The following is a 17,255-nucleotide window of genomic DNA, read 5'->3' as shown; positions in this document are numbered from 1 at the left end:
GTTCGCTCTATGTAAAGGACATATATAAGGATCGGTTGTGGCCGATCCCGCATCATAGCCTTCTTATTTCTCCAGTCGTGATCCCACCCCAAGTGGGACCGTCTAAATAACGATCACGGGCCCTAGGAAGTCATATACCCCGTAACGACTCAGTTAACGATCTCGGTATGATGTCCTGACCCCCAACTCTCCTTCGCACCACAAGACCTTGACCTGATTACTCAGGTGGGGTAATTGAAGGTGTTCTCCAGGAGGGAGAAACAATAACATTCAAGATACTCCCTACTAGGTGAGGTGCATCCACTTAGATAGCATCTAGGGAGGTCGAATGACTGCGGCCACGTGAATCCATAATGTTTTCTTAATTTGTGAGTCGGTCGCAACATGAAGAACAATCACAACCTCCTTTAACTGTTACAATCACAAGCTACAAAAGTAGGCTCCTAACCACTACATAACAAAGGGGTTGCAATAGATTAGACGAGCAATTTGGTGTGTACATAGGCCCCAACCTCATGGACCACAATCTCACTAGCCTTAACAAAGGCCATTATCTAAAGTCATCACAGGTGCTTCTATCGTTATTATAGATCCACATATGCTAGAGAGCTTTTGAAGACAAAAATTATAAATATATCTAACTTGAGATGTTACAAGTATCGATAACAAGATTATTTAGTCCCTTATTAGCTTTTTTACTTTTTTCTACTTAGCAACATTTATTTTGGTTTTTTGTTTTTAAGGACTTGACAACACTTACGAGTAATCTCTTGTTTGGTCTTGTAGGCAATTTTGGCCTTTTAAAAATGTTAATATATATTTCTTTCCATCTTTGAAAGTTGTGCACGTTATGATAAGAGCAAGAGCATGAGAATAATGTACAAATATGTACTTCAAATCCACACATATGGAGCATTATAATCTCTCTAGATGTGACAACCCCATTATATGTTGCAATGCATGCTCTATATGCCTTTATGTTATAATTTGGAGGTGGCTACAAAATTTATGTGAAGTGTTGTAAAAAGAATAGGTAACTACACTACAAGACACAAGACACTATCGTAGGTGGACTACAATAAACACACTAATCATAGGTAACTACAAGAGACCACACCAACAACCTAAGAAGAGCCTAAATTAAACCAGTTAAGCCTAAACCGGTTTAAGAACCGGTTTATCCAAGCCAATTAAGCCTTAAACGGCTTGGTAACCAATTTAGGCTTACCTAGTTTGACCAATCCCAAACCAAGCTAAAACCAGTTACGAAAGCTCAAGCCTAAACAAAACCGAACCGCCAAACCGTTTAGAGCCAAGTCGTTGCCGATTCCTAATGCCTAGTTTGTCATACCAACTAAAGATAGAAGAAAATTATCAAAATTAAAGGCCTAAAGATGAAGCAATGTTTGCATGCCTAGTTTGTTGCACCAACAAAAAATAGATGAAAATTCATGACACTAACAACTTGAAGATGAAGCAAATCAAAGGTGAAATTTTGGTAGAAAATAACACATGGGACATGTTACATGCTCCCTATCAATCAACTAGGAAGACTATGAAGACAACCACCCATTAAATGCAAACAAAAAAACCTTCAATGAGCTTTACTATGATATACCCAAAAACATCACCAAAATACAACATAAACTTTAAGAAGGTAAAACAACAAAGGTAAATGAGTTTTATCATACCATTAAAGTATAACAAGGGCAAAAAACAAAGTGAGATGAAATGTATTATACCTTTACGATAACCCACCTTTACGATAACCCACCTTCACAATGGTCGACAAAAAGAAACATCTGAAGCATAACTGTATTAAATTCATACTCAGAAAAGAAGTCACAATCGATAAGGGTCCGGTTTTGTTCAAGAGTGTCAAACTCGTAATATTTTAAACCGAAAAAAACTTGAATCTTTAATTGAATCAAACTAAACCACAAAAAAGTTTAAACAAAACCATCACAAAAAAATTCAAGCTCAAACCAAACGATTACTAAGATTTTCAACCATTTAAACCATTAAAACCACAATTAGGTCAAAATTCAAATTTTCACATTTTCATTTTAAAATAATAAAATGTTGAATATTCTAGATTTTAATTGTTTAAATTTAAAAAAATTCTTAAAATATCGAAAGTAGGCTTAAGAAAATAATCAATTCAATCCTAAACCTTCAAACTGATCAAACCACGGAAACCGTTAAGCTGATAGAGGTCTGAACCGAACCATTAACACCCCAAACCAAACTGTTAACAAAAACTTAAACCTGAACCGAACCAAACCAAACCAAACCATTTACCATTAAGCCACAGTTTCACGGTTTGGAATATTCAAGGGTTGGTAATACATTTGGACATCCATTAAACATTTAAATTATACTTATTTGCTGTTGTCTGAAACAGACTAGCAATCACTATATTGGCATTATGAGATTAACTATTGGTGACCATAGAAAAACCCTAATTGGCACCCAAACGCATTCAATATACTACAGTTCTTTCGACTAAAGGCCAACATGGACTTGACGCCAACACAAACAAGTTAAGATTTTGAATCAAATTGCTGCAATCCTTCCATTTGAGTTCAGCGCTTTACATCCAACATAGCCATAGACATGTCCGTCTATAACCCAGCCACACACCATCTATGTCCCCATCTAAAGGAAAACAGTCGTGAAAACCACATGTTTGTTGTACATGTTACAAATTACTCACATGAAAACATCAATATACTTATGATGATTTTCATTTTTAGCACAAAGGGATCACAAGTTCAACTCTGCCAGTTGTGGCAAGCAGTAATTCAATTCCAGTTAAGAGAAGAAAACGTCACTTACATATTTCAATGTGCACTTTTATGTACAATAAAAAGACAGGCTGGAACCAGGTTATCATAGTTCGCTTCATGGTCTAATTCCACTTCCCAATTTAAAGCTAGAAATTGTTGGGGTCGCAGAGGTTTGTAAGAGTTGTTGAAGACTAGCCACATTGTCAACAGGTGCATAGCAGGTGAAGTTCTGACATATATAGGCTAGATCTCTTCCTTCAGGGCTCCCCTGAGCTATTGCAAGCACCAATGGATTGTGCACCTGCCAGAACTTCACATCTTCTATGTTGCTTGGATCAACGGGAATGATCTGTACACATATTTCTGCTCAAATCAATCGGTAATAAAGGAAAGAGATATGCAGTGTAGAGTGGGAGACATATGCACTGCAAACGGTATAAAATGTTAAATCTGGGTCATATAGCCTTAACAGCGCTTTTGAAATATTATATATTAAGAAGCTTAATACTCTCTCTTTTATAGCTAATGCATATGGATAGTTATTTCAGAAACCATAGAACAATGTAAAATATAATTACCCTCTAAGGGGTATTTTTTTTGTTTGATGTGAAATCTGATTTGAACTGTACTTTATTTGTTTGTAACCAGAATTGTATTCCAACATTTTTCTTGGTTTTATGACATGTGATTTGAAGTGTACTTCTTGGTTTTACAACAGTGTAGAGAAAACATTGATTTTATTTCTCCGGAATTTTATTCCAAAAACATAGAAATCATCCTTTTATCAACATGAGCAAAGACCAATGTCAGTGCTTTCATACTGATTCAAAAATAAATGACTTACAATTCTATCTGGATCATAGAATGAATGGCATGCATTGAGGAGATCTTGAAACTTAGGTGAAGCCCTCTGTCCAACCAGCACAATTTGGCGCTTTGGATGAGTACCCATTAAATCAGCCGCACAACACATCAATGGAATGGCCACCGGTAGCTCTTTCATTCTCGTCTCAAAGACAGCCTGCAAGAGAACTTACAGTGATCACCAAGCCAAAGTGCGTCATCACAATTCACAATTCTATAATTGTGTGGAACAATGCATTTCATGTTTCTTGCTTAATTTTAAATGGGAGGGCAAGAGAAGTCACCTCACAAAGAGTGCAACAATAAATTGAAGGAAACTATTAAATAAGCAAATTCAACCTATCATCCACCAATTTACCCTCAGATTCTTGACGTATTAAAGAAAATGAAAGCAAAGGAAAACTAAGCCCTTCCATGGTATCATTATGGACTCCCTCCAAGTAATCCTAATAAAAATGCTACTTAATCAGACACTTCACTGGTGGTGTATATGTATATCTATGTGAGTAAAAACACACACTTACACATTTATGCGAATATAATACATCAAGTAAATTACATATGTAGTAATATACCAGTAGATGTTCAGCAGTTTTAAGCAACTTTTGAGCCTTATCGCCCTGTACGAGCAAAGAAAACCGAATAAGGTTGATAGCGGACACTGAATTAGGTGATGGCTCAGCTCCATCATAATCATCCTTCACCCGAAAGAGTATAGAAGAATCCCCTTCAGGTGTACTGTAGTACCCTCCACCTGTAGCATCCAGAAATAGGGTATCCTGCAATCCAAAGAAGATAAATGTGAGATAAAGAAATAAAAAAATACACAGAAGAAATAGATATTCATAAAAGCCATAGGCTGGTGTTCCTAACATGTCCATAAAACAGGATGTGTATAAAATACATTCTGCATTCTCCTGCATAAACGAGACCTATTTATAATTGACTTCATATTTCCCTTGCCTCAATAATACGTTGAAAGGGTAAAAGTCTGCTCATTAGCACAATGCATAGAGTCATAAAGCATATACGTCTTCACAAGACATGATAAAATGTCTAAAACAAAGAAAAAAGAAAAAAAGATATATTAACCTCGTTTATGAGGCCAAAATGGCCTATAAGACCAAACAAGAGATTACATCTTAAAATCTTCTTTGAGAACAACCACCCAGATTAAATAGAAATAAATACAAAAGGAAAAGATAAATAGAAACAGAAATAGACTAAAACATGACTAAAGAATCTCATCATGTATACATGTAAGATTCTCTATCCAGATATATTGTAATTTTTATCTTCGAAAAACCTTTAGCACAGGGTGACCGAGAATGGAGAGGTCTCCAAAGCAAGGTAAACACCTGCGATGTCCAAAGTTAATGAACTTTGTCCGTTGATGACAAGGATGAAGAAAACCCAAACAAGAGTGAAATAAATAATACATAACGCAGGATATTACGAATTGGGTGAGAGGAATGTTGTAATATTACTCAATACTAATATGACATCAATATCCTCGACAGTAAGTTTCCTCGTTAACTGTGCTCATTAGCACATAATGATGCTGCACATCATTGATGCATTGCCGTTTATAATGCAAAAAGCAGTTCCTATTGAGGTCATTGAGAACAAAGCTGGATGACTTGATCATCTATATTTCCTTAAAGATGAATGTTGTACGGTGCCACCTAGTGTGGTATAGACCATGAGTACCTCCATGGGTTAAAGTCCCAAGCATCTCCAATGATAATAATTCATGGCTTGATACAAAGGTCCAAATCTCTCCAAAAAGATAGATATGCCCTTGAAACTCATATAACTCTGAGCTTTTCCTAGTACCCCTTGTAAGACATTGTGCGCATTGTCTGCCAAGTTCCACATGTCATAAGAATGTAACCAGGTCTCTGAATGGACAGAAAGTCACAGCACCCTAGAGAAGAAACACAGGACGAATATGAGCAAGAACAACATTGTCACACTGCACAGGCAGATCGTAATATGTACCCAGTGTACACACTCCAAGGAGATCAACATGATGAATGATATGGGCTGTCATGAACCCCTCATAAAGCATTTATAACTGCCATGGCCCACATACAGTAAGCGAATGCCCAACCAAGCATCCTTACCCTAAGCGCAGTGTATTTACACAGATATAAGCCAACTACGAACCCACTGGAGAACAAACCTTCAATTTCCAAGAATCGAAAAGTCCAAGACATCATAGCCTGGTTCTATAAAGAGGTGACCCACATCTCAGAGTGTCCAGAAAAGGAGAACAAAGCAGAAGTATGTTGTTACCCAAGCCTAACACCTAGCACAAAAATTACGACATTACAACATGACTAAGTCCAAGAGAAAACAAAGAAATTCTTGGCCTTATCAGCCTTCTACTACATCCACATACATAACTGATGTCATACCCGACGAGCACGGGGGAGAGGATATCCCAACTAGACCTAAAGAGGAGCCCCTATCCAAACAATGTGGCATAACCAGATCCCCAGGCAGAGCTATCCGAAGTAAGGAATATGCAGGAAAGGGAACAAGCACAACTGTGTGCACCAGCCCACTGCTGACAAAATTCCCACCACTTCACAGCACCCCCAAACCCTTGATCAAGTGGACAACAAAGCCAACGTCCCCCTCCTACAACTACTAACCTTAAAGGTTATGTTATTGCTTCGGGAAGCGTGTACAATTGGACAACCTGACATGGCTCACCCTGGACTAGAAGTTATTCTCGAGAAGCCCATTGAGTAAAGCATAGAAGAATTACTCAAGTTGATGAAAGGGTTAGAAATTATGTCAATACGGCTGAGGAACACTCACGAGTCACCCAAGTATGGGCACTTTTGGTGCAACAGTAGAGCAATGGCTAAAAAGATAGAGAGAATAGTAGTTGGAGGAGCTCACCTTTGAAGTGAGATCCAAAAGTTTTTAAACTTATGTTTTATATGACCCATTTAGGGTTGGCCATGTTCACACTGAACTTGGCCCAAAAATAAAGAATGTGTGATAAGTGACTTTTGGCCTTTATTGTTAGGCCTATACACATGTACACACTATAAAGGGGTCATTTAGGACCTTTAATCCAACAACGTCCTATGCAACTCCCATCATCTGTATACATATCCGATGTTGTGCTTTGGGTAAAAACTTAGTGCATACATCTGCAAGGTTCTGTGATGTGTGGACCTTTATCAATGTGATAAGGTTATCCTCAATCACTTATCAAATGAAGTCATATCGCACATCAATACGTTTTGTGCGTGCATGAAACATAGCATTCTTTATAACATGATGGCACTCTGGCTATCACAACCAAGCATATGTGCCTTTTCAAGCAAACCGAACTCACTACAAAGACGTGCTAACCATATCACTTCCGGAAACAAATGGCACTCTAGCTATCACAACCAAGCATAGGTGCCTTTTCAAGCAAACCACACTCACTGCACAGACGTGCTAACCATATCACTTCCTTGGAAGCCTTAGTGGCTGGACATCACCTGCCATGTCAAAGTCACATGATACAGCACCATTTGCAAGTGTGAATACATAGCCACTTGTGGATTTCTGCGTATCCATATCAACTGCCATGTCAAAGTCACAAAAACCCCAGCTCTAATACATACCTCATAATGGACTTTACTGCATTCCAATGTGCCTTGCCTGAATTAGCCATGAATTGGATTACAACTCCCACTACATAGGTAATATCAGGTTTAGTAGCAACCATAGCATACATAAGTGAACCACAAGCTGAAACATAAAGTACACCTTGTATCATTGATTGCTTCTTCTGTCTTAGGACAATCTTCCTTGGAGAGTTTATCATATGGCTGTAATGGCACTCCAAGAGGCTTTGCATCAACCATACAGAATCTGTCCAGCACCTTTTCAATGTATTTTTCCTGTATGCTGCTCCCGTTGTCTCCTAATTCTTACTCCAAGTACATGTTCCGCTCCCCCAAGGTCATTCATTGAAAATGCCGATTTCAGCTGATTTTTAAGGACATCAACAGTGCTACTTTTCTTGGCAGCAATGAGCATATCATCTACATATAGTACAAGAATGATTGGGCTGCCGTTTTCATCTCTTTTAGGGTACAAACAAGGATCAGCATGGCTTCTTTTGTACCCATGTTTTGAGCATAAAAGCATCAAAAAATTTGTGCCATTGTCTCGAAGCTTGTTCAGCCCATACAAGCTTCTATTGAGCTTACATACCAAATGTTCCTTTGCAAGAATAACAAAGCCCTCCAGTTGTTTCATGTAAAGCTCTTCATCAATGTCAAATACCATTCGCAAAGTGATCATTTTTACCACAAGAGAAAACACTTCCTAGAATTCTATGCCCTTAGTTTGAGCATATCCTTTTGCAACCAGCCTTGCTTTATACTTCAGTTTGCCATCAACAGTCTTGTTTGTATATACCCATTTGTTAGGAATAGCTTTCCTTCCTTTAGGCAGTTCAACCAAGTCCCAAGTATTATTTGAATGCAAAGCCTTAATCTCTTCTTGCATCGCAAGCTCCCACTTATTGTTGTGCTCACATGCCTTTTGCCTCTTTATATGTAAGAGGTTCTTCCTCATCAGTCAACATTATGTCGTGCAGTGAGGGGTCAAATCTACTCACATTTCGTCTAATATGAGTGAACGTCTCACCCAATGATCCACATTGTTAGGCAATCAGTGTCCATCAGGTGGTATGTCTAAATCATCCATATTAGGCTGCTATCCATTTTTTTCAGCACCATTTTCAACATTATTATTTGGCTGCATATTCCCCTCAGAATCCTCATCTTGATGTCCAACATCTTCTGGCTCCAAAACCACTGGATCATCAACATTTTTAGTCCTTTGTGGTGCATCCTGAGGATCAAAACTGGGTCTAACAGGTGGCTGGTCATGCTGAAATCTAACCTTTTATGGTCATCTTTTGAGGCACAATTGTTTGGAAGCAGTCTTGCCTCGTTGTAGCCATTTGTGGTGCATCCTAAGGATCAAATTTGGGTCTAACAGGTAGCTGGTCATGCTGAAATCTAACCTTTTATGGTCATCTTTTGAGGCACAATCGTTTTGAAGCAGCCTTGCCTCATTGAAAACAACATCCCAGCTTCTTGAGCTGGGGTATCCAACTCCTGTAACCCATTTCGCCTTCTTCACCATATGCCATGAAGAGGCCCTTAATAGACTTGGCATCAAGTGTGTTTCTCAGCTCAGGCCTTATATGTACAAAAGCCTCGCAACCAAAGACACATAAGTGATCATATGAAGCAGATTTGCCAGATCAAACCTCTTCAGGGATGTCACCTTTTAAAGACGTGTGAGGGGATCTATTGCATACATGTACTGCACTTTTGAGTGCCTCTCCCCAAAATCCATGAGGGAGATTAGCGGTGGACAGCATGCATCTCACCCTCTCACAACGTGTCCTATTATATCATTCGGCCACACAATTAGAAGAGGGGCTGTATGGAATAGTAAGCTCCCTCTTAATACCCAAAATTTCAGAAAATTTCTTGAATTTAGCACTTGTATACTCACCACCATTGTCAGTATGCAAACATTTCAATTTTCTACCTGTTTGGGTGGTCACAAATGCATGAAAACGCTTAAATGCAGCAATAGGCTTTATCCTTAGATTTAAGCATTTGAACCCAAATGTTTCTAGAGAAATCACTAACAAATGAAATAAAATACAAAGCATCCCCCATAGATTTGCTACACACATCAGAATGAACAAGATCAAGTACACAAGATTTACGAGACACACCAAAGTAAAAGGAACGCTTCACTTGCTTTCAATATTGGCATTCATTACAAAAATCAAGCTTTGTACCTTTATAACATCAAGCTTCTTTAGATTACAAAGCCTAGTGAAACCGTGGCTTATATGGCCAAGTCTCTTATGCCACAACTCCATATGGGAGTGAACTTCAACCAAAGCAATAAACTTGCCTAATAAAGCATTTCCATGTAAGAAATAAAGAGTTCCCTTCTTTGTGCCTTTCACAATCAGCCTTGAACCTTTTGTCCTTTTCCATGATCCTGTCTCAAAGATAATGCTATAACCATGCATATCCATTTGACCCACAGAAAGCAAGCTCTTCTTTATCCTTGGTACATAATGCACATTAGCAAAACCAATTCATTAGCGCCATTTGTAGAAAAATGCATTGTGCCAATACCCTCAATGGAACATGCATGATTGTTTCGAAGGTATACAATGGCCATGGCTGCCTGCAATAAAAGTAGAAACACTCCTTGATAGAAGTCACATGAAATGAAGCACCAAAGTCAATTATCCATGTTTGGGCCAATACATCATTGACGATCAGCAAAGCATCAATAAGATCATTCTTAGTGATGCACATTTAGACAGGCATCATATGCATAAGTATCATTAGTTGAAAAAGTAGCACATAAAATGTCCTCAACATCTAACAGCTCCTTTATGACTACATTAGAGGCCAAATTGACCTTCTCTTTGTCCTTTTGGTTGTCTTGTGCATCAATCTTGTCCTTTTTCTTATCTCCAGAATTCTTCTTCTTTCAAGTTCAGCTTTATAATAGCAGCAATCAAGTTTCTTGTGGCCTTTCCTACCACATTGATAGCATGTTACATCATTGCTTTTACCTTTGCTGCTATTTCCCCTTTCCTTGCTTTTACTTTTGTTTATGTGTGCATGTTACTTCTCTTATCTATTCTACCTCTAACCATGTTGGCTGAGCTGCCACCTTCTCCACCTGCTTTTCTCCTAATCTCGTCATTGAGTATGGAAACCCTAACACCACCAAAGGTCATGTTGGTGTTATCAGACAATGAGACCACCAATATCTCCCATGAGTCAGGTAATGTCATAAGCAAGAAAATGGCTTTGAGCTTGTCATCAAAAGGAGCCATTCCTGAGTCCTACAGTTGTGATAAGGTACCTGTAAACAAAGACAAGTGTTCAACTGCACTCTAGGACTCATCTAGCTGCATATTTTCGCATCAGATGCAATTGATTAACAAGCGTAGTGTTTTCATATGTAGCCCTCAGCTTTGCCCATATTATGGAAGCCGATAACCAGTCTTTGACATCTACCAAAATCTCATCAGAAACAACCATCTTAATATATGTAACAGGCTTTTTGTTCAAAATCAGCCACGCATCTTCTAACATGTTGTCTGGTTTTTCTACCTGCAATGCCCTATCACAATCCTTCAAAAAGAGAATTCCTTGCATTCTCTCCTTCCACATGTCGAAATTTGTTCCCTCAAATCGTCGAATCTCAAAAAGATTCTTCACATCTAAGGAAGATAACGCCATAGTTGCACAATGAAGACGTCTAAATACATTTTCTTTGTTGTACAGACGCCAAGTATGGGTGCTTTTGGTGCAACAATAGAGCAACGGCTAAAAAGATAAAGAGGATAGCAGTTGGAGGAGCTCACCTTTGAAGTGAGATCCAAAAGTTCTAAACTTATGTTTTATATGACCCATTTAGGGCTAGCCAAGTTCACACTAAACTTAGCCCAAAAATAAAGAACGTGTGATACGTGACTTTTGGCCTTTTATTATTTGGCCCAAAAACAAAGAATACATGTACACACTATAAGGGGGTCATTTAGGACCTTTACCACAACAGCTGAATCCTAGCCAGTGGTAAGACTTGTCATGAAGAGTCAAAGGAGCACTACGAGTAGTGTATGGCAAGCTAATAATCACCACCCTTAACTCAAAAATCCTAAATGACTTAACTATTACACTAGAGCAGGTACGTTGTCTACAATTTTTCCCATTCAAGACAGATGACACGCACTTAACACTCCCAATTACAGTTAATGATGTCATGATGTCCACAATACATAACATATCACAATACAAGTCATTGTTGGAAGAAACAGGGGAGCCAAAAGTTTGTCACAAAGAATATCTAACTGTCTGGAAAACCGATCTATACCCAACAACCCAAAGGAATGGTGATCAACAATGCTTAATTGCCCTTTCTTACAAGCAATGTGGTTGGTCATGAGCTTTGGTGACCTACATGATCAAATATTATATTCAAAGAGTGCCCAAGCAAGAGGGAAGCCCACAATGAATAACCAGTCTATGACCAGAAACCAAAAAACAGAAACAGTCATCCAAAACAAAACACATGGGCACCTCGTCACAGGCCAGCTATAGCTCTATAAAATGGGAGGTAGCATATGTCCTGAAGCAGGTAAAATGAGTCGTATTGAAATGATCATGGACCTGGATTGGAACGTTCATGGAGCATTCTACAAACTCAAATAAGTGCCACACAAGTATGGCCTTGACCACAACATTCAAATTGGTTCCAGAACCACAACATTTGCATGGGTTACATTAGATCAGCCAATGGCAATCTCATGCACATTGGCCATGTCCATATGGAATACAACCCCATCGCCCATGTTATTGATTAATTAAGGGCATTCTCACCCCATATTGAATGTGTTTTTTTCACTTTTAACGACTTATCCATCTTGAATGGAACTAGGGATCGGCAACGGTTCGGTTTAGGCTTAGCCGGTTTGGCCTGATCCAAGACAAACCGGCTAAGCCTAAACCGTTTTGGGGATCTCAAACCTGAACCGAACCGGTTCACAAACCAGTTTAGCCTAAAACGGTTTGTGAACCGGTTTGGTAAACGGCTTGGAAACCTCTCTCTCTCTCTTTCCCCTTGTTTGTTGTCTCCCTCCCTCTCTCTCTTTCTCTCTCCCCCCCTCTCTCTCTCAAGTTTCTGAACGGCTTAGCCGGCTTGAGCCGTTTTGGCGAGGCTCAAGCCAAGCCGAGCTCAAACCGTTAAGGCAAGTTCAAGCCTAAACCGAGCCACGCCGCTAAGCCACTTTAAGCCGGCTAAGCCAAACGGTTTAGGCTTGAGCCGAGCTGTTGCCGATCCCTAAATGGAACCCTGTTTGAAATCTTTCAAAACCATGGAAAGTTGTTGTGAGACTTGGGGGCTAACCATGCCAACTGATGCTTGAGGAAGCATAATTCTAATGCATATACGCATATTTTGGTAATTTCTCCATTATCAATCCAATCTTGCTTGTAAAATATGTGTCATTGATCATGTTAACTATAAAAGCAAACAGAAAACCAATCTATAATATGCAAGCAACAGTCGACAATAATTGTATCCAGAACAAATCCTGCCTACAAACAACTACATTTTCCTATATTTATCATATCTATTAATAGCAATAATCTACCTGAACTTGTTGGAGCTCAAGTGCCCATGAGAGCCATTTTGTTTCCCCACCAGCTTCAAACAGGTCTAGGAGACCCCATATAAGAAAAGCATAATCATCAAGAAAACCAGGCGCCGCAGATGGGCCCCCACGGAAACTGCGATTTAATTTCTTTGAATTCTGATCATAAAGCTTCTCTTTGAGAAAGGCAGCTGCCTTTTCCGCTGTTTCCAAATAATCCATGGGCTTTGAAATCACAACATAAAGCAATCCAGGAAAATTCACATAAACACAACAAGATTCAAATGATAAGAATAACAGTTTGTAAATATAAATGGGCTTCTCACATCCGATCCAGTAACTGGGAAGTAAGAAGCACCGCCACTTGCTTCTTGCCTCAGTACTCTAGCGGCCCTTGCAAAGGCTGAAATTGCCAGGCCATTCCATGCAACTATGACCTACATATTCACATTGCCACAGCAATATTATCAGTTTATATATAATTGTTTCAACATAATCATGTTATTAATTCTATAAGACAATTTTTGTGACACCCATTAAAATATTAGGATTACTGCATTTATTTTTTCTGAGGAGCTTGTTTATATTTCCTGATGTAAATAATGCTAAAATTTTGCCAGATTCAATTTAGATGCATAATATACTTATAGATGAGTGAATTAACATGTTTGTAAAGCTATAAGTTTAACCTAAAAATTACCTAAGTGATAAATGGACAATAAATATAGTAGAATAGGTTCAAACCTTATCATCAAGGTGTGGATGTGGCCTCCTTATTCTATAATCAAACAGCCTTTTCCGACAAAATGCAAGAATTTCATTGCATTCATCAGCAGTTTTATTGTTGAACTTTGAGCATAATTCATCCAAAGTAATGCGCTCAATAAGCACATTCTTCCCAACGAATTCTCCATGTGGATCACTCATCCGTGAGAGATCACAATTCCCATTTTGTTTCACATAATAATTTGCCATAAAAATCTGCGCTTTTTCCTTCCCCAAGACCTCTTCAATCTAAAGACCACAAACGGAAGATAAGAAGTTAGAACATTTTGAAATTCGGCAGATAATGAATACAGAAACTGACAAACCAGATTCAAACTGCCAAACTAGAAACAGATTAAGGAGTTTCTCCAACCATTTATATTAGGATCATGCAAATATACATGCCAATTAAAATCACTCTTTAAAACCTTCTGGTATCAGCCATAGAACACATATAAAAAGTATGTTTGATACTGTTTAGTCATGCATATGCAGTGTGTAAAGAGGAGACTATGATACAAAAAGGGCCATCACCTCTTCGCTGGTCCAAACATAGAATGCACCCTCTTTTTTCCGTATTGAGCCTTCTTTCTCAGCACTATCAGCATCTTCAGCTGAATATATGCCACCCTCTGGATGTAGCATCCCTCGGTTCAGGTAGTCCAATATGGCCCGTGCAACATGGCCATATATAGGGTTTTTTGTAATACATAAAGCATCCAGATAAGCATTCACTAACTGCCCTTGATCATAGAGCATCTTTTCAAAATGAGGCACTACAAAAATATGAAATGAAGAAAAAAATCAAATCTTCTCAATACTGGATTATAGCAACTACATACATCATTTGATTTTAGAGAAGATAAAAATACATCAACATGTACAACATAAGAAACAAATAAACAGCCAGATGTATAATAGAGTAAAGCAACCACCACCTCCCCTCTTTCTCTTCCCCTTCAAGAAAAATATTGTGAATTGAATTATATTTCTTAAATCAAAATGCAAATACAAATGAGGATACAGTAACTTTGATGATTTTCTATTGTATTTTTATGAGCAACACTTTAATTCAGTTCACAATCCATCAACAATAATGGTAATGTGTAAAATATGCTTTAACTCTTTGCAATCCAAACTATCAATGAATCTTGTTTCAATGGACTAACATATTGCATCATGTCACAGCCAACAGTAAGCATGCAGCTAAAAGAACGATGTTTACCAAACGTTATTCCTAATAAAGTCTTGCATGCTAAAAATCAAGATAGGAAAAAGCACCTGAAAAACCAAACGTTTTGAGATTGTGATCATTATGAATCTTTCAATTATATTGACGTATTTGTTTCTAGAATCCTTAATTATATATCTATCAATATATTTATTACATATATATTAACGTTTAACAAAGAAGCAATGAGTTCTTGAAAAAAAGCATCACAATAACATATGTACCATGCCAGTATTCATCCACACTATATCTGTGGAATCCACCACCAATATGATCATGAACTCCTCCTCGCATCATGCATCCCAGAGAATGCAGAGCCATGTCCAGGAACTTCAATGCAGCTGCCTCTTTTCCTGCTTGATTTAAACGTTTATAGTGGCGCATCACAACATATAACTCCACTGGTCTGGGAAATTTCGGCGGTCCTCCAAAACCTCCTAATTTTTTATCATAACCTTTAGCAAGCTACATAAAAAAGAAAAATGTAGAACAGAAGAGCCTTTGTTAAACAACTACTCACATGTTCATTTAAAAGATCATTTCAGCGTCAGTCAACTAAATATGGTACAAGTACTAGCATGGATATGCTGACCTCCAAAGCACATGACTCCACAGCTTGCTGAGGCAAACCCTGTGCAAGCTTGGGCGAGGATGCATTTGCAGCTGTTGCCTCTGCAAGCTGCTGCACAACCTCTTCTCCATTTTGTCTAATTGCATCTTTCTTTGTGTCCCACACCTCCTTCACACGACTGACATAAATTTTGATTAGACATCTCTGAACTTTCTCATGTAGGGGAAAATTTATTTACTTTCTTTTCCATGATAGATATTGTCATGCACTAACACAGAAACTCGTTTTTATAAATTACGCAATTTTCTGGAGTTATAATTTCAGGCAATGCATCCTCAAATTTGTTGCAGATAAAAAAAGGTCATTAGATGTAAGGGAAAAAATTCATGATATGGTAGTCAATTTTTTAGTTTAAGACACCTATATTATATTACTAGCAACGAAAGTTTCTAATTACAAAAAAAGGACAAGAACGAGAGGCACGGGGTATCAGGCTTGTCCTCCCAACCCTAGGACATGCATTTATGTACCTAACTGTGCACAAATGTTGACATGCCCACTTTGAAGGATTGGTCATGTCCTTGATGATGAAGTTTGAAATCCCCTTCCTAAACTTAGTCTCAGATTTCCATGAAGCATCAAACATGCCCTCGGTGCTCTTGAAAGAAAATGTGTGCATATCGAGTTCCAAGAGCCATAAACTGAATTGTGGCTATTTGATACGTTTGTGACACTGACATTTCTCTACAGAGGAGAAATCTGAGGTTGATTCTTCACAATGTAAATAACCAACGAGATTTGGAGAGACCTTTCATCTCAATGATTGCCCGCATGATAAGAGTGAGTCACAAGATATGCACGCACACCTCTGGAAGAAAGAATCTGCCAATTGTGTCACAATGAATCAAATTTGAAATAAGAGTAAGACACCATTGCCTCTTTAACAAAGGCTTTGTCCACTGTATTATTTTTTTATCAAAGGTTGTGTATCCTATGAAAGCCTTGGTGTGAATATAGTTGGAATAATGTGAACCTAGTTACTTAACTGTTGGGTTTCCAGCTACCTGTAGATATTGGTTATATAAATCATCTACACATTTGTAATCATACACTCTGTTTTTCCTAATCTACTGATTTTTCATCAAGTCTTCTAAGTGATCTGAGAATTAGTCTAAGATCCCTACATTTTTTAACAAGTGGTGTCAGAGCAGGTTTAAGTTACTCCTTATCCTATTATTCCTAATAAGCATACAGAGATCTTTCTCTTTATCTTTTTCCTAATAAGCTATAATATATCTAACTCGAGAATTTCACATGTGCCGAAAACCAAATTCCCTCATCTCATTTTATCTATATACTTTTATATTTACAAAGTATTATTTACTTTTTATTTTATTTTATTTTTATTTGTTGTTCTCAAAGACGAGACAACACTTGCAATGTAATCTCTTGTTTGCTCTTATAGGCCATTTTGGCCTCTTAAAAGACGTTAATATATCTTTCTTTGTTTCTTCTTCAAAGAAGACATTGGACCTCTCCGTCTACAGTGACAAAAAGTTCGAATAGGACAAAACAGCAGCAGAGGCAAATTCTCTATATTTTCATGTTTTCATAAAGTAGATTTTGAGCTGATTTTTTTGACGACTTACACACCCAAATCAGATTTTATGTTCCAAAGATACAGCCAAAACAAGTTCTGCAGCAATCCCAAACCCTAACTGCCCAACAACCAATTCTGCAGCAACCAGTTTTCAGCAATATCTCATCTATACTTCTTGCAGTAAATATTTCTTGCAATGTCTG

General features: G+C 38.0%; 1 protein-coding gene across 1 annotated transcript in view; it reads right to left on the bottom strand.

Moving 5' to 3' along the window:
• Positions 1–2,712: 2,712 nt before the first annotated feature.
• Positions 2,713–17,255, bottom strand: part of LOC147860254 (catalytics) — a 28,654-nt gene continuing 14,111 nt past the window's right edge. The window contains exons 7-15 of the mRNA XM_087324391.1: positions 15,474–15,630; positions 15,106–15,346; positions 14,185–14,426; positions 13,630–13,899; positions 13,212–13,322; positions 12,886–13,110; positions 4,229–4,432; positions 3,634–3,810; positions 2,713–3,138 (exon numbers count right to left, since the gene is read on the bottom strand). Coding sequence (XP_087180517.1) covers positions 2,905–3,138; positions 3,634–3,810; positions 4,229–4,432; positions 12,886–13,110; positions 13,212–13,322; positions 13,630–13,899; positions 14,185–14,426; positions 15,106–15,346; positions 15,474–15,630 — 1,861 coding nt within the window. The 3' untranslated portion in view covers positions 2,713–2,904. The remainder of the gene's footprint in view (positions 3,139–3,633; positions 3,811–4,228; positions 4,433–12,885; positions 13,111–13,211; positions 13,323–13,629; positions 13,900–14,184; positions 14,427–15,105; positions 15,347–15,473; positions 15,631–17,255) is intronic.

This window comes from Azolla caroliniana, unplaced genomic scaffold, assembly GCF_043228905.1.
Source record: "Azolla caroliniana isolate FFs.n. ecotype wild unplaced genomic scaffold, voAzoCaro1.0.p SCAF_9, whole genome shotgun sequence".
In the NCBI taxonomy this organism is placed as follows: domain Eukaryota; kingdom Viridiplantae; phylum Streptophyta; class Polypodiopsida; order Salviniales; family Salviniaceae; genus Azolla; species Azolla caroliniana.
This window is presented reverse-complemented; position numbering and strand designations above follow the sequence as displayed.